Here is a 24,939-nt window from a genome sequence, read left to right as displayed (position 1 = left end):
TATGCGGAAAAAAACGATCTGGGTAGTTCTCCACCTGTTATATCACGTAGATTTCTTGCACTCCTCCTATAGTAACCAAGGGACTGGTTATACCTGGCAGGACTGCAGGGTAATAATACAAGGCTCTTTGCCTCAAGCAGTTTAATGAAATATCAAGACAGCAAGTAACTTGAGGCAACTTCCTGTAAACCTTCACAATAAAAGCATTAATGAAAATACTACACACACCGACCTTAGAAAAAGCTGATAAACAAAATTCAGTTTCTTTCCGTTTGTAAAAGAAATAAAGGCTTGTGGGTTAACCGAGTGTCCAGACTGCAGGGCAGCTGCCAACCTAGTCAACTCTTGTAAAAACTCAACTCTGGGTGCATCTTTAGTGAAATATTTCCGATATTTACAAATCTGTTGTGGTTGTCCAAAGTAAATTGTGCACAGGTGGAAGTTAGGGCATAGGTTAGTTTTCCTTTTATTTTAACCTCTTCTCACGATAGAACCTTATATGTAAAAGATGTTTTGACTTTTAAACAAATTTTTGAGTTACATTACATCACACTAATACAATAATGTAACAGGGGTTATTCTACTGACTTTTAATCACCTGATTTTAAGCACATTTTAACAAAACTGTGATTTTACTGATGAACGTGGCAAATTTGCACATAATCATGATACAGAATTTTCATACATTGGCTGTTTTTGATGGCGAAGAAGTTCCCAAACCACAGACCGTTTAATGAAGCCGTGCCAAGTTTTCTAGCTGGTGTAGAAAGCCAACAGGACTGGCTACAAGTCAACTAAACACTCCTGGCCGTCTAGATAAGGTTTGCCTTTTTATTTTTTCCATTTAGCGTTCTCCACTTTCTCAAAAAACAGGTCTTGGTTTGCACATCTTACAGTGTTTGCCAGATCTTTCCTTGCACCCTTCAACAATCACTTCCTCGCTTATATATCTCCATAACACCGATAAGAATTGAACACAATGCATCCTCTGTCAAGGTCAAGAACCAGTCCTACAATTTTTAGGCAAACAGTCATCATAGGGCACTACAGGGAAGAAGGGCATGCAGATACAGAGTTCAGAAAGAAGTCATGATGTTGTGTCACCTGTTTGATTAGGGGAATGGCTGACGGAATCCCGAATGGGAGCCATGCCTGGAAACAGAGAGGAAGGAAAGGATCAGACTTTAAGGTGGGATAGAGGCAGAAAACAGAAAAGATGTTAGAAACAGCTGAAGCTCAAATGAAACTCAATGAGAATCAAGAAATGCAGAGAGGCAATGTCAGGAACATTTAAGAGAAGAAAGGCTTGCAGATAAGAATATTAGTTACTTTATGCAGCTAAATTTCCAGTCATCTTTAGTCAGGTTTTATGAGTAAAACACATTTTCAGTTCTGATAAATTACGTTTCTCTGCAAATCAAGTTTTATTATAAACATCATAAAACTTAAATTTTTTTATATTTGTGAATTAGAAAGTTACACGTTCAGTGCAAAATGCTCAAATCAATAAAAGCAAATTGTACCTCAAAGTTCACAAGCTAAATGCTTAGAATAGACACTGTCTACGTCAAGTGTCGATAGCTATGAATTAAGTACATACATTATTATTACTATGCAATTATGAGTAGGTATTACTCTAAAGCAACAGAAGGCTCGTGAAAATTAGTACAATTCCCCAATACTAATGTCTAATAGTAGAACAAAAGTAAGAAAAAGTATTTAGTGAGTTTGAGCTAAAGGAGACATGCATTAGCATTTGGATTCATTTTAATAAATCTGAATGCTAATACATGTCTCCTTTAAGAATGATATCTCTAGCAAACAATGGAGTTACGAAGCATGGTGTCACTGTAAGAAAAGTTCACTAAAAGCTCATTTGCTTCTCACCGTTTACCTTTGAAAGTCACTGGTGGCTGCAGCTCCTGGCAGGACAAGAGGGCGTCCCCGACTTCAGCGGAGAACAGGCGACCTTTGGTTTCCAGGTCGACAACGGGGAGGTCAGTGGTCAAAGATTGGTTAAGCACAGTTTCAAGGGTGTGAGGTGATGAGGCAGAGCTTGTCAGAGCAGGCAGCAGGCCGATCAGCCCCCCTTGGCATTGCTGGGGACTGTGTGTATGTGGGGGGGGTGGGGGTATATGGATGGGGAGGGGAATGCGGTTTTGATTAGGGTCTCTGTCTTGACCAGGTATGCTGTGGCACTGCAAAAACAAGGGAGAAAAACATTGTTTAAACCACATCTATATCCGTAACCTCTTCAACTAATCAGATTCACCAGATACTTCCCTCAGCTAATTCCGCCATCTCTGAATCACCCAAAGCATTTTAAACATCTATCATAAACTTGCGTTTTATTATTGAGATTTCCCTTTGAAATTATTTTGTCGATAACATGCATGAAAACATGCGGAAAAATAAGATGAAATCTTTGGGATTAATAAAGTATTTTTTTATTGAATTGAAATAGAGTCTAAAAAGCAGCAGACTGGCAAACGTTGAAATCTGAACACAAGTTTTCAAAATATTTAAACACTGAAAACCCTGTCCTTATAGCATATTTGATGACCTTTCAGGAATGATCATCGTTACACATCGCTGTTAAACTATCAGACCAAGAGAGAGGAATTAAGGCAACATCAACAGGAGTTAAAGAAAAAAGCTAAACATAAAATGTCATCTTCAGCACAGTTTGAAAATACAAACAAAAAAAGGACTGGAAATACCATCGGCGTGAACAATCTGCATCACCAATCTATATATGGGCTGAGAAGATGAAGAATAACTATGATCTGAAGATGAAGAAGGAATGTAGCAGACAGTTACAAAACTGGCAAAGCTGGATGAACAATGCATGACTGTGCAAGCCTGTAGGAAAGCACTGAAAGGCTTTCAGACTCTTACAGCTCATTTTTAACCAATGCAACTCTTTTCACTCAATGTTGCCATTTCTGCTGCATTTTAATACAAAAAAGCTACAAATATCAACCAACAAACATTTACATGTTCTACATGAACATGAAATCATCATCTCATTACAAAATTCAGTCCTCTTTTCTGCATTATTTATTTTCATACAGAGACAAAATGGGGTTTTCCTAGGTCCAAAAAGATGTACTAGTTCGTTTCCCTCCTCTTGGACTATAACATATAAAACAAATCTGTGCAACTTTATACTGATATAAACGGAAAAAAGATCTACACATTAACAAAAACATATGTGCAATCTTTTCTCTCTTCACATTTCTGGAAAAGGCTCCTCTTTTTGTTACCATGTGCTAAATTACACAATTATTACACCTTTTTTTCCCATTCTCCTGAATAGAAATAAACATTCTGCACAGACGGGGAATGCTTCAGAGCAGGTTCCATCATGTTTACAACAAAGCAGTATGCTCTGGGAGGATTTCAGGGAAATACTTCAAGGGCAGCAATCCGATCACTGAAATGGAAACAAGTTTTGGCACAGAGCTTCAAGCTTCAGGCTACGAGAACACGAAAATAGCCCTAGCTCATACTAACTCTGAAGTGTAAAGGTTCTGTTACTCAGAAGGGCAACGAACATAAAAATGATTGGAATATCTATTAGGAAGAACAGCTAGCATGCAACGGCCCCTGATGTAATTCAGCTACCCCTAAAATTAGTTACTCATTGGGCAACATGTAACTCCGATATTTAGGACTGCATCTGGAGTTTCTGTTCAGCCAAAATGAGTCAGTATTGCTATGTCATGCATCTGAGGGTGTGCAGCAGAACAAGTTCAACAAGGAAACACTGATACCAGCTGAAGTAACAGGTTGGTGGAGTCCATCTGCAGGATCAGACATTGACCGAGGAAGCTGAAGGACATAGAACCACCAGCACTTTGACCTTTGACTTGGATTATAAAAGTCAGGCAACCTTAACCACGTTAAACAAACAAAAGCAACCTCAAAAACGTCCCAGCAGAGTTTAATGTCTATCGGATTATTCAAAATCAAGTTAGACTAAAATTCTCAAGTTGTATATGTTGCCATTATTGGAGAGGCAGGATTGCAACCAAAAACATACAGATTTTACAAAGCTGGAACACAGAGCTCAACTAAATACTGCAAGTCTTATAGGCATCGCTGATTCTATCTGTAGCCTTCAGATTTTAACCCAATCTCAGATTGCCCTTTGAGACAATCGCTTCAAAGCTGTCAACACTGTAATGGCCATGCCAAAGCAGCACAAACATTTCAAGCTAATCATTTCTAATAGAACAAAAATCACAGAATAAAACACGGAGAAAAAAAAGGGACACGCTGCTGAAATCAGCTGTAGAAAGACATCTCTTCAGTCTTAAAAGAAAAAAAAAAAGACGTCTATTTTTGCCTTACTGCCTTTATTTCTTTTTAGACCACAGGTTAAAAAAGGCATGTTAATTTTTTTTTGCCTATTTGGAGAACACAGACCTATTTATACATTTGCAGTTCAAAAAGCAACCAGTATGTCCTTTGGCCAACATAGGAGAACAAACAAACCCATGTGGACAACCACCAAGTGTGCAGCTGCAACACAGCACAGCTGTTTACGACTAACAAAGCTTAAAAACTGCAATATCCAGCCATTTATAGAAAATATAGTAATTCTGGTTAATACAGTGTGGGAAATCATAACCAGTGGAACAAAACCAAGATCTTAACTCGGGCAAATCACTAGTAAATCTGAATGAGTCTCCAGAGTCAAGACATTCACTCTGCAACTCTGGAAATATTATTTAACAAATAAAAAACAAAAATTAACTTGACCAGGCAGTCATGCAAAATGCATAAAGGAAGGGCAAACTCCGGGCCAAACGTTGGAATTTTATTAAAAGAGCTTTTAGCCGTAGGAGCGCCATGAAGGACAATTTTTCATAATTTTGAAACCGTAGTTCTTTAAAAAGCGTGGTGTACCCTAAGACCAGTAACTACAACACAACAAATCTGTTGAACCATATAGCATTAAAACAGGGATCTATTGCCAAACTACAGAATGTGACCAGAACTTATTTCTTATATCTCACCAAAGCGTAGATAAATGGATAGGATCGTTCAGTAGCGGCGCTGTAATCTGACCTAATTTGTTTGATCAAAATAACTTATTAGTTGTAACTATTATTGATTAATTAATTTATTTTCCAATATAAAATTTTTGTAGGCATCAGAGAAGCCTTTTAAAACAATTCATGGTTCTTTAAATGTAAGAGAGCCGTTGTTTCCCCACCATTGTGTTTGATTTATCGGTTACCATGACACCACAGATCTATTTAAAGCTACCTGCTTTCTGGACAAAGAAAAATGACATTTAACATTTCCATCAAAGCACCGCACAGCAAGCCAAGAAAAGCTTGCAAGAATCTTTGAAACAAATCTACTCGCTCTTAAGCGTATTGTTAGGAAATGTCTTACAAATAGGGAATAACTATCCAGTTAGTTTAGCCATCTGTACATGCTTGAAAACCATAAGACTACTCATTAAAAAACCTCCGACATCAAATAGTGGACATAGTAATTTAACATTTTAAAATGTTTTTCTTTTTGAGAACAATCAACTTAAATATGTTTCCTGGTGCTTAATCAGCTCTAGTTATGATGGCGATGTTCTAAAACCACTCCCCATTCCTCTGGGCTTGTCCGAGCAAGATTACATCAGTGTCAGGAGCAGTCTCCCTCGACAAAGCAAATACCTTTTAGCACAAACTCATATTTTAAGATGACAGAATTGCTGGGGAAGTGCAAGAAAACGGATTAATTGAAGGAACATGACATTTAAGAAAATGCAAAGAAGAGCATGGGAGGCCGAACAGAACGGGGACGATTTGAGCACAAGCAGAGTTTATGTCCCAGACGCGACTGTGGGGCTGCAGTAGGTCTGTAATTCTATCAAAACAGCATGACGTGCAGTTACATGTGTAGCTTGGCCGTGTGCAGGACCAGATAAGAACACTTGTCGTAGTTCACTACTGTGACAGCAGCTTTGGGAGGGGGCTCAAGAGGCACCCACACAGAGTTGTCCAAACAGGGGAAATGTGCGCAGAAGTACAGGCCTCGGGTCTCTGGGGATGAGTCATCCACTTGTTTTAACAGTAACCTGCCCACCCACATTTCTGCTTTATCTCCTTCGTCAAAAGTTTAGAATTAGTCAATGTTAATGTTTGTTTTTCCTTCTTGAGATATTTTGAACACTGGAGTGAGTGAATCCCTTTTTTCCCCCTTCTCATACTGTTCCAAGCAAGTCCATTTTCAGCCTATTTTGACATAAATGCAGAAGTTAAAAGTCTGTCCAGGAAACACCTATAGGGCTACACATGCAGTTTTCCTATAGTGGGACCATACAGTCTTCACTAGGGCTGAAACAATTCATTGGATTAACTGATTATTGTCAACTAATTTAGTAAGAGAATAATCTTTAACTGGAGTATACAGAAAAGATGTAAAACATGCTATTTACTAAAAGAACAACCCACCCAGAGCAGTAGCTGGGTCAAAACTGTACAAAAAAATATCCTATTAAGCGACTTTTGTCGACAGTTTAATCGATTAGCAAAATAATCATTAGTTGAAGCCCTAGTCTTCACTATGCAGTACAGTACCTATATTCATTTTACAGCATAAACCTTTTCTGGAAATGGCTGCTTGAAGACTGCTGTGCCTGCTTTATCATGTGAACCTGTGTTAAAACTTTACATTATAATTACAGAGAATATCATATGGAGAAATGCTCATGCATTATAGCTACAGACAGGTGACAAAAAGAAAAAAGAAAAGCAACAGGAGGGTTTAAAAACTCTTTAAGGTCAGAGAAAGTTTTCCGGCCTAAAGTAGTCATGACAGTTTCCTTTTAACAGTAGACGACTCAGTGGAAACTAGGAGCAATACAAATGGAAACCACCACCGCATGACATGGCAACGTACACCAGCAGTCTGAGTAAACACATCTACTACTGCGTCAGGAATACTGCAACACCAATCAGTGTGAAGCAACAAAGAAAAATATTTCAGGTTTGTTTAATTGTTCAATGTGAGCATGCATTTTTCTTCCTTACTGTGTTTTGAGTGTTTGAATGTTTTGAGTCTGACACAGAGTTTAATGTTGAAAAATTACCATAAAATAATTTCATGTATGCCAAGATATTCTTTATATCCAATATTTATAAAAAATCCTAAACAACTAACGTAAAGTTATGCATATAACTACTGTTCCCTGAAGGAGAGTAACGAAGTACAACACATGAGTATGGGATATCACGCCCTGCGTGTCCTGGCTGAAGCCACCTCTAATCATGCCTCCTAGGCAAATGATGTGATGACGACAGGTGACAGGCCCCGCCTGCACTATATACCTGTCCGTCATCATCGTCATTACTCAGTTCGATAGCCGCTATTCACCGAGCCCAGCTGAGCAGCGGGGCAGCAATGTGTTGTACTTCGTTACTCTCCTTCAGGGAACAGTAGTTATATGCATAACTTTACGTTCCCTTTCAGTCGATTCACTCAGTACAACACATGAGTATGGGACATATATAAACGCCCCGCAGAGCAGCCATCAAACCTGGATCATACACTGCATACTAGTGCAGCACTTCAGACCCAGCAGAAAGAACAGAGTGAGCCACAGAAGGGGTTGTCACATCCAAACGATAAAACTTTACAAATGTGTGCGGCGAAGACCAGCTGGCTGCAGCACAAATGTCACTCATGGGCACCCCTCTAAATAGTGCCCAGGAGGTCGCTATGCCCCTGGTGGAGTGAGCCCTCACACCACATGGCATTGGGAGACCCCTGTTGCTGTAAGCCAGAGAAATAGCCTCCACAATCCAGTGGGAGAGTCTTTGTCTGGACAGAGCTTTCCCCCTTGCTGGGTTAGCAATACACACAAACAGTTGATCACACAACCTCACAGACTGAGTACGGTCAACGTAACTACGCAGTGCACGTAAAGGGCACAGGAAGTGTAACCTCCTTTGTTCCTCAGATGCAAAAGGAGGTGGACAAAAACTCGAAAGCTCCATAGTCATGGAGCTGTAGTCCGAAGGTATAACCTTAGGAAGATAAGATGCATTGGGTCGCAAGGTGACATTGGAACCATCAGGTGAAATGTGTATGCAGGTAGGATTTACAGACAAAGCATGGAGGTCTCCAACTCGCTTTGCAGTTGTCAGAGCAAGAAGCAGAGCAAGCTTATATGAAAGGAACTTCACATCTACTGACTCCAAAGGTTCAAATGGAGGGTCACAAAGAGCTTCTAGTACCAATGTGAGATCCCAGGAAGGAAAACTGGGTTTAATCACAGGTCTGAGTCTACGAACCCCCTTTAAGAAGCGTACAGCCAGAGGATGAGCACCTGGTGTGACTCCATTAAAACCAATATGGCAGGCAGAAATGGCAGCCAAGTAGACCTTAATTGTGGAAAAGGAAAGACCTTTATCCAGCAGATCCTGTAAAAACATTAAAACTTCCACCATAGAGCACTGAAATGGAACAATGTGCTTGTCCTCACACCACTGCTCAAAAGCTCACCATTTATAAGCGTATAAGCCTCTAGTGGAGGATGCTCTTGCATTCTGTATTGTTGCCACCACATCAGGGGGGAGGCCTTTGGCTAATAAGCTGGACTTCTCAGCAGGTAAGCATGCAGCTTCCACATCTCTGGGTGTGGATGAAATATCTCCCCCCCTGCCTGAGTGAGGAGATCCCGGCAAACGGGGAGTTGCCACGGCTCTGCTGCCAGCAGGCTGATTATCTCGGAATACCATGACTTTGCAGGCCAACGGGGTACTACCAAAATTAGGGACAGGCCCTGTTTGCGCACCCTCTCTAGTACAGGTAGTATCATTTCCACTGGGGGGAATGCATACAGGAGTACATTGGGCCATGGATGGGCCAGGGCCATCCACTCCCAGCGGAGCATCCTGATCTGTTATGGAAAAGAACAGAGGACAGTGGGTGTTGGCTCTGGTGGCAAAAAGATCTACTGCTGCTGTCCCAAACAGACACCATATTTGTGCCACCACGGAAGGGTGAAGCCTCCACTCTCTCACCCGAGGTCCGCCTCTGGAGAGCAAATCTGCACCCAGATTCAGACGTCCCGGGACGTGAGTAGCTCTGATAGACAGAAAATGTATGCTGCACCACTGTAAGAGGGTGTGAGATAGTTTCAGGAGAGGAAGTGAACGAGTCTCTCCCTGTCTGTTTATGTATGAAATCACAGCGGTGTTGTCTGTCCTGACCAGAACATGTTGGTTTAACAGAACCTGGCAGAAATGTTGCAGAGCCAGCAGAACCGCTAAGAGCTCCAGGTAGTTTATGTGGAGTTTGGATTGTACTAGTGTCCAAACCCCCTTCACGGCCATGCCATCGCACAACGCGCCCCACCCCCTCAGGGAGGCATCCGTGGATACCACCTTGCGAAAGGTTACTCTCCCTATTGGCGAACCTCGGCACAACAGTCCTGGTTCCCGCCAAGGGCTGAGAGCCGACATACAGGCAGTGGTTATCGTTAGCTTTCTGCTGCGGTGACGCCATGCACACAACCGGTGAGAGCGGGTCCACCGCTGGAATGGGCGCATCTTCAGTAGACCGAGCGGTACTACTGCAATCATAGATGCCATCATACCCATCAGCATATTTCCAGACCGAGAAATGAAAATTGCTGACTTGGGATCAGCGAGCTTTTCTGAGAGTTTACCAAAAATCCTAGGGCTTGAATGTGCGACAGAACCCGAGACAGCTGCACTGTCGCCTGTTCTCTGGAACTGGCTATTAAAGCCCAGTCGTCCAGATAAGTTAAAATGCGGACCCCTGTCTCTCTGAGAGGTGCTAGCGCTGCTTCTACACATTTTGTAAATGTGCGAGGCGCTAGAGACAGACCGAAAGGCAGTACGAGGTACTCGTACGCCTTGCCTTCGAAGGCGAATCTCAGAAACTGTCTGTGGTCCGGGTGTATAGCTACGTGAAAGTAAGCGTCTGTCAGGTCGATCGTGGCGAACCAATCGCCCGGGCTGATAGCACTCAGAAGCTGCTTGAGTGTTAACATTTTGAACTTGTATGTTCGGAGATATTTGTTCAGAACTCTCAAGTCCAGGATTGGACGAAGCCCGCCCCCTTTTTTCGGAACAACAAAATAACGGCTGTACCAACCTCTGTTCATGTCCGACTCGGGAACCGCACGGATAGCTCCTTTTGCCAACAGTGTATTTATCTCCTCTCTCAGAACCTCTGCTGCTTGGGCCATTACTGCCGTGTTTACCACGCCAACATAGTGGGGTGGTCTCCGGCGAAACTGTAAACGGTAACCCATAGCAACGGTCCTCTCCACCCAAGGATGGAGTGCGCATGCGCGCCACATATGGAGACGTGAAGCCAGGCGACTGGCCTGCGGCACTGTTGGTGGAACGGTGCTGCCCTCTCCCGATGTGCGAGAGAGGTGCAGCCTCATTTGGCTGTTGCCTGCAGCTCTTTGATTTTGACTTTTTTCATAGAAAAAACTGTCTTTATTGAAACATTTGGAGCATCCATACAAACATTTGGAACAACTGCAGTGCTCAGAAACACATTCAACGCACCCAAACTGGGGGCTTTTAGTGCAAATATATTTGTTGGGAAATTGTGCTTGGGAGACTGTGCGGGGGAAACGCAGCGCCTCTTGGGACTGGGATCCCGAACAACACCAGCAAAACCTCTTTTGGACGGCACCCGCCGACAACTGGCAAACATGTCTCCCTGCTCCCGAAACTCCTGAGTCCCGAGTCCCACAGCTAGGAGGACTGTGTTTTCTTCTTTCGGGACGTCGAGTCCCTCTGGAGCCCCGGAGGAGGACCCCTGCTCCAGGACGTCTTTCGGGGAGCTTGGCTGTGGTTTTGTGGCTGTGCCGTCTGAGGGTTCAAGCTCACGGGTCGCGTCATCCTCTTCGCTGGGGGTGGCGGTACAGCTGGTTTGCGAGTGCCCGAGCTGGATTTGGGTCTCACATCTCGCCTGGGGATGATACTGCGCAGTGCTTCGGTCTGCTTTTTCCTCTGCTCGAATTTCGCCTGTATGGCGTCGAGAGATTGTCCAAACAGCCCGTCAGCTACCACCGGTTCATCCAGGTAGACGGCTCTATCCCTATCCGGGATGTCAGAGAGCGTCAGCCACAGGTGCCTTTGGGCAACCACCGTCGATGCCATCCCTCTGCCCAGTGATAGCGCTGCACAGCAGGATACACGGAGGATGTAGTCAGCGGGGATTCTCACCTCATTCAAGAGTGGCATCACAGGACTCTCCGGCGGTGTTGTGGCTCCAAGCTCCGCCAAGCGCATAGCTTGGTATGTTTGCAGCATGGTAATGGAGCTCAGGGCACGAGCGGTGGTGGCTTGAGCCTTGTAGATTTTCTCCAATTGAGCAGCGGAGAACCTACAGTGCTTAGACGGAAGCGATGTTGGACCACCCACACCGTGATTTTGGGATGGGGCCAGATATGCTGCCAAAGACGCTTCCATAGGCGGAAGATTCACCAGTCCGGCTTTTTCGGCGCCTTCCAGGTCCAGATACTGTCCATAACCCGGTACCGTGACGCAGGTGGACAGTGGTTTGTTCCATGAAGACGTCAACTCAGAGATAAAGTCTGGGAACATGGGTAGATGATGCTTGACTGCGGCCGGCTCCGAGGAGAGATAAAACCCCACGAATCGCGATGGCTTCTCCGCAGGAGGTGGGGATGGCCATTCCACGTCCAGTGTATCAGCTGCACGGCGGCAAAGAGAGAAGAAAGACGTGTCGCCCGGGTCTTTTGGCGCAGCAGCGGCAGCCTGACTCGGCAGAGACTCATCCTCATCATCAGACAGACTATGAACATCCAAAACGATGTCCAGTACGTCCTCTTCTCCCTGAAGGGGTTCTAGCTGAAGCTGAGACCGAGCACCTGCATTATCGGCTAACCCATCAATATACTCCATATGGTCTGCCCAGCTGGAAGCGGGGACTTCGACCGAAAAGCCGTCCTCGTCAGAATCGGACGAAACTGGGTTTCCCGCCTTGGAGAGCAGTGGGTCTCGCCGTGAGACAGCAGCCTCTCCCAGCACCTTTTCGAGGAATTTAACCCGCCTCTCCAGGGTCGAGCAACGAAGCTGGCGACAGAACGCACGTGCTTCGGGCTCCGCCAACGCTCTGCGAGCGTGAACGATCCCGAGACAGACGGGACAAGCCTCATGCTGATCCTTCTCAGCGAGAAGCCGCACCCCTGAGGACAGGGACGAATAGATGACTTCTGCTTCGCTTGTGTTGGCTTTGTGCTCATCCCGAACCACAAAGCCAGACCGAACTGCTTGAAATCAGCGCTTCGCGGGCAGACACGCTTACCAGCAGGCAGCAGTGACTAACTCCAACAAAAGCAGTTGAACTAATTCCAAGTAGCCCTTTGAAAAGAGACACAGAGCTAACCAGCAGCAGCTAGCTAGCCTGACTCAAAGAGGTGTTCTTAGCGAGGTGAAGAGCGTAAGAACTGAGTAATGACGATGATGACGGACAGGTATATAGTGCAGGCGGGGCCTGTCACCTGTCGTCATCACATCATTTGCCTAGGAGGCGTGATTAGAGGTGGCTTCAGCCAGGACACGCAGGGCGTGATATCCCATACTCATGTGTTGTACTGAGTGAATCGACTGAAAGGGAACTGTATACGCTCCCAGTGACAGACATGTGAAATTCTCCCCCCACTTCAACTACAACAGTCTTCTTACCTTTTGTCCAGTCCTGTATCTTACTGGATTCCTTCCTTTTCAAACCAGCCGTCTCTCTCTCTCTCTTCCATCCACTGTTCTTCCCTCTATGGGTGCGTTCCCTGCAGATGACAATGACAAGCTTACTCTCCCACACTTTGAGCCTTATTAGCATTTGAGATTCGCTTTTATTGTAGTTGTGCTGGCTTTAGTTGTTAAATTATTTAGTTCAGTGCTTGGTGTCTTGACTATTTCATAACTAAATTATTATTGACGGGCGCAATTATGTCATCAAAAAGAAAAAATCTTGGTGCCGAAAACATGGCAAAGTCAGACAGCAATTTGGTGCCCAAAAAGAATGCTAAGTTGGTTATTTGGGCATATTTTAGGTTCTATCCAAATGCTAACGGTGAGCCTCAAGACCGAACACAGCCTATTTGCACATTATGCAAATTATGTGTACCTGCGAAGGATAGGCAAACCACAAATTTATTCGCGCACATTCGAGTCCATCACCCCGCCGAGGCCGCAAAACTGCCTCCAACCAGCAGCGCTGCAGGTGCTTCTGGGGGACAGCCACGGGGGCAGCCCACAATATCAGCAGCTTTTGCTAAATCAACTAAATACAGGCCAGGCAGCGAAAGATGGACCAAGTGTACAACAGCTGTTGCAAGATTTCTGGCGAAGGAGTGCGTCCCATTTCAGGCGGTTGAAAGAGAAAGTTTCCAAAAAATGTTGACTACACTGGATGCGCAGTATAAACCGCCTGGGAGGAAATATTTCTCGGAGACTGCTGTGCCAAAACTGTATGAACAGCTGAGAGGGGAAACAGTTAATGAATTAAAAGAGGCCAACTTCATTGCTTTGACTACGGATATGTGGTCAAGCATTAACATGTCTCCTTATATGTCCATAACTGCGCACTATGTCTCAAAAGACTGGACATTAAAATCCAAATGTCTCGAGACAGCTTTTACCCCAGAGAGTCACACCGCGGCGGTGCTAGCTGAAGCACTCCAGGATGGGTTGCAAGCATGGGGAATAGGAGAAGAGAAAGTCGTCTGCATTACAAGCGACAACGAAGCCAACATCGTTGCAGCTGTTCGTAATTTTAAGTGGCCATGGATCAGTTGTTTCGGGCATAATTTGAACTTAGCCGTCAACAATGCCTTGAATAAAGAAAAAAACAAAACGGACCGGGCTTTCGGAGTGTGTCGCCAAATAAATGGAGCCTTTTCACACAGTTGGCAAAGGCGACAGCAACTCAGGAAAGAGCAAGAGCAACAGGGGATAAAGAAACCGCTTTCTTTAATAACTGTAAGTATTAACATATAGCCGTTATCCCACCAAGCGATAAACTCAGTTTCAATCATATGTTTTCTGTTAAAAATGTACAATTTCATCACTAGCTTAGTGTTGCCACTGTATTATTACCAATAATAACATAACATAGATTGGAGGATAGTTTTATCGGTGTCTGCATACAAACATACACACAGAAGACAGCGCATTTAGAAAGTAACAATACGCACATTGCTTTTACTCAACCTTTAACTGCCCTTTGCCCATTATATTTTCTGTTATAAAACAGGATTGTGCAACGCGCTGGGGCAGCAAATATGCCATGACAGAGAGGATCCTCACCCTGCTACCTCACATCAGAAGGGTTTTTGCTGATGACACGAGTGGGCGCAGACTACCAACCATTAGCTGGCAAGATGTAAGCGTGCTGGAGGCTTTCACAGAAGGCCTGAAGTCTGTATCTGAATTTACAGACATCTTGTCAAGTGAGCGTGACGTCACCATCTCATCGCTGCTGCCTCTGCTTCACTTGAATAAAGATACTCTCAAGGAAAAAGAGAGCGATGCCAAACTGACTGCAGCCATTAAACAAACGATCCTGGAGCAACTTGACAGTAGATATGACAACGACAAGATCATCCAGTTAATGCGCACAGCTGCCCTCCTTGACCCGCGGTACAAAGCTACTCACGTGGGCAGTATTGACCTGGACTACATCAGAACCCAGCTGGAGGATGAGATGGTGCTGTTCTGGAAGCAGACTACTTCCGGACCACCTGTGACTGTGCGGGACTCTACGGATGACGACGATGCACCTCCTTTCTCCCAGTCTCAGCCAAGCAAAAAGAAGAAAACACTTGGCAGTCTCCTTGGCACAATAAGACCTGCTTCTGTTGCAACTCCTGAGCAGCGAGCGCAGGCGGAAATGGCGAATTACCTCCAAGAAGAGGTAGTTGATGGAGAAACCAACGCTCTTGAATGGTGGAAAAGGAACAAAAGCCGCTTACCCTTAATGGCAAAAATTGCACAGAAATATTTGTGCATTCCTGCGACCAGCACGCCATCGGAGCGCATTTTCAGTAAAGCAGGGAATGTTGTAACCCGGTACCGCAGTCTGCTAAAGCCAGATAAAGTTAACATGCTTGTTTTTTTGTCAAATAATTTGTAAAAGTAGGTCATATATTTATTTTCATTTGTTTATCATACGCAGGCTGCAATGTTCTATTGTTTAATGTTTTAAGCTTTAAGTTCATTTGAAATAATTTCTTATGAAAGGCAAACCTAAGTAGGCGTCATATTTGAAGTGATTTTATTTTGTGGTAACATTCACATTTTCTAAGAAATTCTACCGTTTAAGCTTTTTTGTTTGTACACATTATTTATTAAAGCCAGTTTATTTCACACTGTAACTCTCGATTTGTAATAAAGTTACTTGTTCAAATGTATGCCTGTCATGGTTTATTCGTTTTGTGACTATATGTGTATACAGCACCATCGGCACCACTTGTGGCGCACAGAGTATATAGCACAAGAAGATGACGAGCGGAGATACGAAGAGGAGCCGCGTTGGCGCTTACTCCAAGAAAAATGAAAGGAAAAAAGAGAAAGGCGTATTTTATTCCCTCTATTGCACAGATCACGGGGATGATGATTAAAACATTTTAAATTACAGAGAAGCGCGCATATAAAATTGATTTTACATCCCCAGCACGGCATTAAATTAATTAATAAAGATCGCCCTTTGAAAAAATAAATCATGATCCAACCCTTCAATCGCCGATAGACGATCCAATCGATAATCACGCCATCCCTATCTATAACCACTTTTGCCACAACAACCCACTCAGAGCAATAATTAGGCAAAAATCGGGTAAAAAAATATTTACATTTGCATTTAAATTGAAAAACCTTCTTTGTCTGCAGTTATGCTCTATCCAAAACTCCTCAAGTGGCACAGCTTTAGCTTCACCTGATTCAAGTTTTGGACAAAAAAAATGTCCTGTTAAGCACCTTTGGCTATCCGATTATTAATCGATTATTTCAAAAAATAGTCCACAGATTAAATCGATAAGCAAAATAATCATTCGTTGCAGTCCTAAAAGAGAAATTGGAAAAATAACAGTAATTCTGAGTTTAGTGCTGAAACAAAAAAAAAACAAACAAAAAACACTAGTTTAAATTAATTAGTTGGGGTAAATAAAGACTCCATATATTGTAAATATATACGACTAAAATAAATGGGTTTTATGGTTTTCTGACTGTTTTTTGTGGATTATTGGCTACAACTACTATAAGGGCAATGTTTTAGTAGTTTATAGGAACAGTAAGACTTTATTTTAAATAAAGTCTTATATTAATAAATAAAATGTTATATTGCCTATTTTTGTCATGAAGGTAGAACATTAAACATACATTTCATACTTTAATGAGTCTTTATTTAGATTTTATTGTTTGACATGCAATAAAAGGCTAAAATGGCTCCAAGATAAATTAAAAGGAAACGAAAAACAAAACTGCCTTTGATTTTTAATAGAAAAGTTGTTTAATGAGGATGGAAAAACCGTGGTTAGTGGCAGCTTTAATTCAAAATGCCAAGAAAACAGACAGGTGTATCCCGACCTTATATGACATCTACCTTTAAGTGGCCCATAAGGTTCTGTTTCTCCCGGTGTGAGTGATAAAGTCTAGATGTTGTGGCTCCGGTGTGTGTGCCATTTAGTGAAACAACTCAGACGTCCCAACCACATTAATTATTATTTGGAATCATTTTAAAATTCTGTGCAATTGCACATCAGCTAATTGAAAACAGACTGTAAAAAATTTTATATATATATATATATATAATAAATCAGGAGTATTTTATTTCAGAATGCATCTATAATATCAAATACATTTTTAAAACACCCTTAACCTGAAAACTGAGCAGCAGCCTTAAACATCATAATAGAAAACTATTTGCCACTGTGATATAAACCCAGTCTGTAGCATAATGCATGGGTTCTGCTAACCTACCAAGTGGTGCATTCTCCATTAAATCCTTGCACTGCTCTACCATAAAGGAAGATCATAATCTGGATGCTATTTGAAAAGGGTTGAAAATAGATGCGGACAGTGTTTATTATACCAAGGTGGTGCAAACAAAACTACTCACATGGAAAGCACATTTAAAGCTCTCAACTAGGAGCATGTTTGTGCCTGTTGGAGGTTATTGCTGGTCTGCCAAGATCCAGACTGGGAAGTCTCACTGAAGCTTAAAAGTGGCAAAAGCTATTCTGGTCAACATGTTTTCAATAATAGTAGAAATCATCTCTTTGCCTTCCGACATAATTCAGCTAGTTACATGTTTTTTGCCTTTATTAACAACCCACATCTGAATAGTCCCCAAGCATGTACTTCCAACCATCAGGAGCTTCAGCAAATGGTTTCACATTAGAACACATGGGGAGCCCCCCTAGTGTGCATACATACACAACAGGCAGCATGTGTTAATGAATGGGTCATCAATCAGCCTTCCGCCAACAAGTACAGTTGAAAGAAGCAAAGCAGAGGAGGCAATAAACCAGTAGAGAATGGGGAAATTTACTTTTTTTTCCCTATTCTACAGCCAGTTTTAATGATTGGCATGATGTTCTAAATTAAAGATCCAGTTTTTTTTATGATAAAATCTGTTTTGATAGAAACTGAAAGAAATTAAAATAGTTAACAATTAATAAGATTCATTTTCCAAAACTGACATAGCCTAAACAGATTTCCCCTGTGGAACATTAAGTAAAAAAAAAAAAAAAAAGTATACTTTCCCAACTAGCAATATATTGATACACAAAATCCACTTTATTGTAGTGTTTATGCCTGTAAAAGTGTTTCAGTCCAGGAAGAGAATAATACCCATTAACACCCAGTGCTGGTCTCAATCTCTTCTACATTGTGTAAAAGGGCTCCACGAACTTCCTGACAGGCAACGTGTATTGTCTGTTTAACTACATTTTAAAGACCACCTTTATCATTGTTATCATCATTGTTAAATGATAAATTATTGTTTTATCGCACAGCGCTATGAACACTACAGTTCAACAGAAAAATATTAAAAGAAGCCTTTCTTGTCAGGCTCAACCGATTACACCTAGCCTTCCTCAGGCATATTTACTTTTCACTTGTTTATTTACCCACACATTAAAAAGGAAGAGAATATTCCTTTAAAATGCACGTCTTCTAGTGCTGTCGGAGGATTTCATTCATCCGCACTAAGTATAACACAGTTAAATCACAGCAATGTTTTTCAATAAAACAAAGCAACTTTCCTCAACTTTGAATAATTCAACTTGAGTTTACATCAGACCACTAAGACTGTTAAAATAAACAGGTAGCTATTTGGAGAGAAATAAACAATACATAGTTTGACAAGTTCTAACTAGGATGGATGTGTGACCTACAATAACCACATCCCAATGTAGATATTCCAGTCATCGGGAAAGATGCTAAATCCCCATTTGGATCTAAACCACAAAATAACACCGACAGAGTTTTGTTGTCATTATGCTACACACAATGCATTGCATTGCTGAAGAGAAACTGGTATTTCCTTTCCAATATTTAAAATGATATTTGGTGTTCAGAGAACCAATAAACCCAGAAAATGACTTCCATATTTTCTAGGAGACAGAAAAAGCCCTGCTGGACAGACTGATATGAACACATATGCAAGATGACAGATTCAAAGATACCTGAATAGAGCAGTTACCTTGAACTATAGATACAACATATCTAGCCTTCAGAGAAAATACCCAGAAATTTGGCACAACAGCTGCTCGCACAGGGCTCTCATAAGAAGCTGACAAGTATGAACAGCAGGGGAGCTATTGAGCAAGTTGCTCTGTGCAAATGAGACAAAAGCTGCAGAACAGAAAATGAGAGATTAGGAAGTGCTGCTATGGTAACAGACGCAGAGTTAAGCATTGCATAACTTTAAAAGTTCTCAGATCACATATATGTGAAATAATGCATCACTTCTTCACCCATTTCTTTTCTTAATTTAAATGAAACGCACCAGGAATCACTTGGAAGCCGACCAGACCAAAGTCACACCTGCCCAAATAAAGAGCACTATCCAAGGAAACAAAGCCTGTTTGAAGTGGACCAAACAGCCCTAGCGTGAAAGCGCCCTTAAATATTTACAAATCAACACCCGTCCCTGATTAACACACATCTCTGAGTGGCTGCGTGGCTAATTTGCACATCATTTGCATTGATTTGCATTAGTGTGTTCTCACAGAGCCTAAACAGTGGAGGCTTCCACCCAGGACAGACATTCCTCCATCAACGGATGATACATATTTTGTCACAACAAACCACCAAATACCAAAGGCTTTTATGAATTTGTAACATGTGACGTTTCCAGGTGAGCTAATCGGTATCTGCTTGGTGGAATCAGAATAAGGGCAGTTCATTTCAGGTCAAGGTAATTGAAGAAAGGAAACATGATACTACAGATGGAAAAACAAACAAATAAATAAATAAAGAGAGAGAGAGAGATAGATAGAAAGAAAGAAAGAACACTGCTGCTTTCAGAGGAGTTAATACATTCTTTTAGATTTAGCATTTAATTTTAACACAAAAAAATTATAAATTTTTAATAGGAGAATCCACATAAAAGTAGATTGCAAAGAATACAAACACATTCTGTGAGATGCAAAAGTGCAGCAGAAGAAAACAAATAAGAAAAAGTGTAAAGTCTTGGCAAAACATTGCTTATTTTTTTCCCCAAAAAGGTGTCCAAGGTGCTGCTGTGATTCCACTACCAGAGACGCTGCAGAGCAAGACGACTCGACAACTTGCTTATGCAAAACTGTCTTTCTGTGGCTCACATCCTGTCTGAGCATGCATGGGTAAACTGCATCAAATTCTCAATTTCTGTGACTTGTTTCAATCTCACAAGCACCTGGGTGTGGTTTGTTGCTCAGAGGGACCATGACCAACTATTTGACTCTCATAGCCACAATGCAGTAAAGCTGCTTATCTTGGCCATTTATGACACTGCAATATCAAAATATAAACATGACATTATCAGCCTGGTGCAATTAGGTTTTTAGAATAATCTAACAGTAAATTAAAAAAACCTAATCTAGAAAACTGTCATGAACCATTGAGCAAAAAAGCTCCCACGTTTTTTTTTTTTTTTTTTTAAGTTTAAACGTTTCGATTTTTTATAATTTTGCATGTTAGATTAGATTATTAATACCTGGAGGGATTGTTTTTTTTCATAGTAGAGTAAAACAATCTGTGCAAACAGAATATAAAACATGATAGAAATATAAAAAACTTAAAAAATTAAAGAAACTATTGGAAACTACAAGTTAGAACAATAAAATGTAAAGTTTAGGTACAGTATCTATAAGAAGCAATCAAAAGAATAAACTGAAGTGCACAAATGCAACAGGGACACTTTTTGGGTAAAACAATCACAAAAAGCAAAAAGAAAAAACGAATTCTGTGTATAAAATTCCCTTCATGTAAAAATGAATACTTTAATGTTATTGCACAAGTATTATCTCCACATAAGTGTAACAGGCTAACATGCCATTTCTTTAATCACATTGCGATGTTGCAACTCCACAGTTCTGACACTGTTGTATGAATACAAGATTATTAGTACATTTAAAATAACCATTGCAACAATGCAGCTGAGCTCAGGGAACAGTAATCCAAGACTGAGAAAAGAAGTGAAAGCTAAAACATTTTAGCACCCTGTTATATTAATAGCACTGTGTCTCCCAACACAGTGGAGCATACTTTCATTCATCTGGAAAGTATGCTCCAGTGCCGGGAAACTATGAAACCCAAAGTAGCTCAGCAATCAAACAAACCTGCATTACAAGATTTACTTAACAAAACAATTTTGCCTGTTAAAATGCCCAGACTAGACCAACAGTTCAACTTCATCTCAAGCAATAAAAAACACATAAATATCAAAAACTCGCTCAGGAAACTGAGAACATAGAGACGATTCATGAAGTAATCTAGGCTCTTAAACACAGAAAGACTAAACTGTTTGGTTGTGAATGAGATGATGATCCACAGCTCCATTGTGTGCCTGCGTGTGGAGCACAAAGAGCTGCACAAACACCCCTCCACACAAAACATTGGGATTCTGGCTTCTCATTTACCAATTTTAAAACAGCAAAGCTTACTCAGCACAAGCAGCCTAGACCAACCCAGACCCACCAATTCAATTCAAACGGAACTGCATGTGCTAGCATAAGCAGGGGTTGCCCATCCCATCCCACCCCAGACACAAACACATACCGCTGTGATGGAACAAAGAAAAGTTCTTCACCACCTAAAGAGAAATGGCTAGAAAGAGGATGCAAGTTTTTGCCTGTTACTATAATGCACATGTACTCATTTAACATCCACCTGACATATAAACTGAAACAAATTTCAGCGCTTTATGGAAGTTTATAATTTTTGTTTCCCTCCTGAACTTCCAATAGGTGCTGGTCATTTTGTGTTTTTGCCCTTTCAGATGTTTGTAGTTTTGCTCAACATGTTTTGGTTATAAGGTGGAGCCATCTGTTTCATACCCAGTCTGACACTCCACAAGTTAAAGTAGTGTTACATAAGCCACTCTAGGGCTGAAACAAATAATCAGATTAATTGGCATTAATCAAATATTGAAATAATCGTCAACTGATTTAGTAATTGAATAATCGTTAATTGGAGTATACAGACTCTAAAACATGCCATTTATTTGTCAATATGCTCTATCCAGAACTCCTCAAGGGGTACAGCTTTAGCTTCCCCTGGTTCAAATTCTGTAAAAAATCTCCTATTAAGCACTTTTTGCTATCTGATTATTAATCGATTCATCACAAAAATAGCCGATTGATTAACCGATTAGCAAAATAATTGTTATTTGCAGTCTTAATCTACTCATCGTCTGTGGAGTTTTTACTAATTCAGATACCATGGTGCATAGATACAAAATGGTTTGTTTACAGTAATAAAAAAGCAACACACAAGTACAAAAGTAGGGATTAAAAGGGGAAATTACAAACAAAATGCTAACATTTGTGAGCTATAGATATCTGAGTACAAGAAAAATGAAGAAAATGTAGGTTAACATCTATAAAATAGTTTGTTTCTGTATCGCTACCAAAAATAATATATCCTCCACCAGGAGTGCTGATTTAAACCTGCTACACTAATGTGGAAGTGTGTGTTAAGGATGGCACACCAACCTGTTAAGATGCTTCAGTTTCTTTGGTGGCAACAGCTTTCGATTCCAAATCTCTGAAATAAATAGAAATAATAAAACATTACTCTTTTAAAAATCTAAAACAACGCTACCACAAACAAACAAAAATGTGTCGTAAAGTTAAATCTTTCCTGATTGCATAAAAATACTGCCTTACTGTGATTAAAAGCCTGTAAGCAAAATGCATGCAAATGGATTTGGCTAAGATTGAGCAACAAGGTATAAAAACACTCATCTCAGTAAACACTGAGATAGTTGTTCTATATGTGAAACGTGAAGATACATTCTCTACAATCCTTTTCAGCCGGAAAAATGTTTCAAGAAGTTATGTGGAAATGCAGGTTTGAACAGCATAACAGGAAAACTCACAACCCAGATCTGTTAAAGGCCTGCGACCGTGAAAGCAATCAGCATACGAAAAAAATGAAAAGATAGAGTGAGTAGGTCAAAGTTACTCGAGTCCTGATCGGCCATTATCTCAGCTGTTGCCCGAGTTAGAGCTTAACCAACATGGCTTCTCCCGAGGATGGGGTTTGTTCAGTGCGTTTAAATGCTACACTCTTCACACAGTATTAATGTACTTTGATGCACGTTAATTACAATTGCAATGGTTGCTACATTTAGGGTTGTTTGCTGGTTAGTGAATATTTTTTAGCTGAATATGACTGAATAGGTACAGGAGCGGGGGTCGGACATTTAGCTGCACATTGCAAGACGTTATCAGCCGACAGAGGGCGTTAAATGCAGATTTAAAAAAGAAAAACATATCCCGCAAGTTAATCATTTTAAACACAAAATCTGTGTACAAAACGTAAACAAACTAAATGAAAAAAACGAGTTTACTTTTACACAACCGTGTTTACAACCCAAGTAGCAAAGATGTGAAACAACAGTCCACTGTAACTGCGTCGTCAAATTAGCATAGCCGCTAATGCTAGAAGCGGCTACCCGATTGAACCGGTGTTATTTCAAACGCAGCCATTGCAGATTCAATTCAATTAAAAAGGAGATTATATTGGATCCATATAAAACAATTTACATGTGAATAAATTCGAAATTTGCAAAAATAGTGTTTTAAAATGCAGAAAAACTTCTGAGAAATGTTCGCACAGCTGTCGAACAAGGGTTAAACTAATACCAACTGGCGCAAGGTTAACGTTAAGATGCCGTTTTATATAAGTGTTTACCCAGAAGATCTAATTTCTGCTTTCCTCTTTATGAAAACTTAACTTTGATTTATTTTACGCGTTTATAAACTGCACAGCAACTAAGCCATCTCGCCATAGGCGTTCAGTACATGAGCTCGCTGGGTTAAAACAGTCATGGCTAACTAAACAACAGCGACCCCCGTCTCTCTGCTCCGCACTCCTCCTGTGCACCAGCTCGACAGAAAGAGACCAAAAAACACCGTAAAAGCAAGCTCACCTCTTTGAAGAATAAAGTGCAACAAAGTGGAAAGGAAAGCCGATTGTAAGGCTAAAGAAATTCAACGCGTTTGCAGCATCTACGAGGGTAAGCATACATCCTGCGTGATCGCCATTTTATTTTTTCGCAGCTCGCTTGTGCTCTGCTTTCCCCTCCGAGCTCTGCGTTTACTTCAGCGGGCAAAGTGTGTGTGTTGTGCTGGAGGAGGGGCAGGAAACATATAACCACTTCCTCTCATTGAGAAGTGAAACACAATTAAAAGTCGCCAAATGGTATCGAGAGACAAACTAGACTAAAAAGGAATGCAAATTTCTGGTAAGGACCCGAAGTCTCTTTAAGAGGCCTATGTGGAAATGAAGCTACTTCTTTAAAAAGCAACACTTTTAAAACAACACACATATAGTTACCACAACACACAATTCCTAGCGCAAATTATACAAATAACAGCAGACCATTATATATATTTTTAATGATGATAATAATGTTGAGGGAAATGCTGTATTTTGAACATAACAAACACAAAAAACTCAATACAAAGAAAAAACAAGTATTTTAAATGTAATAATAATAATATGGTTTAACGGTTTTTACAAAGAAATGCAATAGAAAATTCAATTTTTATATTGCTTTTATTCATAGTAAAAAGCAGGTATTTCTGTTGCTGCTGGTGTTTCAATTTTGATACAAAGAAAAAATATTGATTAAAAAATAACTGCAAGTCCTAATGGCACAGATCTATTTGTCATTCTGCTCTCTTCATAAAATAACACAAGTATAACAAGATATCAGCTAATTAATTAGTTGGGATATTTCAATTCAATTCAGTTTTATTTATATAGCGCCAATTCACAACACATGTTGTCTCAAGGCACTTCACAACAGTCAGGTTCATACATTCCTATTAATCCTAACAATTGAACAGTGCAGTCAGTTAGTTATTTATTCAAATTGGATAAAAAGTTTTTCTATCTAAGGAAACCCAGCAGATTGCATCCAGTCAGTGACTTGTAGCATTCCCTCCTCCCGGATGAGCATGTAGAGACAGTGGACAGTCACTGGCGTTGACTTTGCAGCAATCCCTCATACTGAGCATGCATGTAGCGACAGTGGAGAGGAAAAACTCCCTTTTAACAGGAAGAAACCTCCAGCAGAACCAGGCTCAGTGTGAGCGGCCATCTGCCACGACCGACTGGGGGTTTGAGAGAAAGAACAGAGCAGAGACACAAAAAGAACACAGAAGCACTGATCCAGGAGTACTTTCTATGG

The 24,939-nt window shown here is 41.1% G+C and overlaps 1 protein-coding gene and 1 long non-coding RNA gene across 5 annotated transcripts in view; one reads left to right on the top strand and one right to left on the bottom strand.

Annotated features, from left to right (window-relative positions):
- LOC124864119 (trinucleotide repeat-containing gene 6A protein-like) overlaps positions 1–23,993 on the bottom strand; it is a 47,760-nt gene extending 23,767 nt beyond the window's left edge. For 2 of the 4 annotated variants that reach the window (XM_047358753.1, XM_047358755.1), the window contains exons 1-5: positions 23,674–23,993; positions 22,232–22,283; positions 12,717–12,817; positions 1,895–2,198; positions 1,105–1,152 (exon numbers count right to left, since the gene is read on the bottom strand). In XM_047358753.1, the coding sequence (XP_047214709.1) occupies positions 1,105–1,150 (46 nt within the window). In that variant the 5' untranslated portion in view covers positions 1,151–1,152; positions 1,895–2,198; positions 12,717–12,817; positions 22,232–22,283; positions 23,674–23,993. Of the gene's footprint in view, positions 1–1,104; positions 1,153–1,887; positions 2,199–12,716; positions 12,818–22,231; positions 22,284–23,673 lie in introns of all 4 variants that reach the window. The other 2 variants (XM_047358754.1, XM_047358756.1) reach the window with 2 other exon arrangements.
- LOC124864122 overlaps positions 23,412–24,939 on the top strand; it is a 38,551-nt gene continuing 37,023 nt past the window's right edge. The window contains exon 1 of the long non-coding RNA XR_007037265.1: positions 23,412–23,760. This is a non-coding gene — a long non-coding RNA (uncharacterized LOC124864122). The remainder of the gene's footprint in view (positions 23,761–24,939) is intronic.

This window comes from Girardinichthys multiradiatus, chromosome Y, assembly GCF_021462225.1.
Source record: "Girardinichthys multiradiatus isolate DD_20200921_A chromosome Y, DD_fGirMul_XY1, whole genome shotgun sequence".
Classification (NCBI taxonomy): Eukaryota; Metazoa; Chordata; class Actinopteri; order Cyprinodontiformes; family Goodeidae; genus Girardinichthys; species Girardinichthys multiradiatus.
The sequence above is the reverse complement of the archived record's forward strand: the minus strand, read 5'-3'. Positions and strand labels throughout refer to the sequence as shown.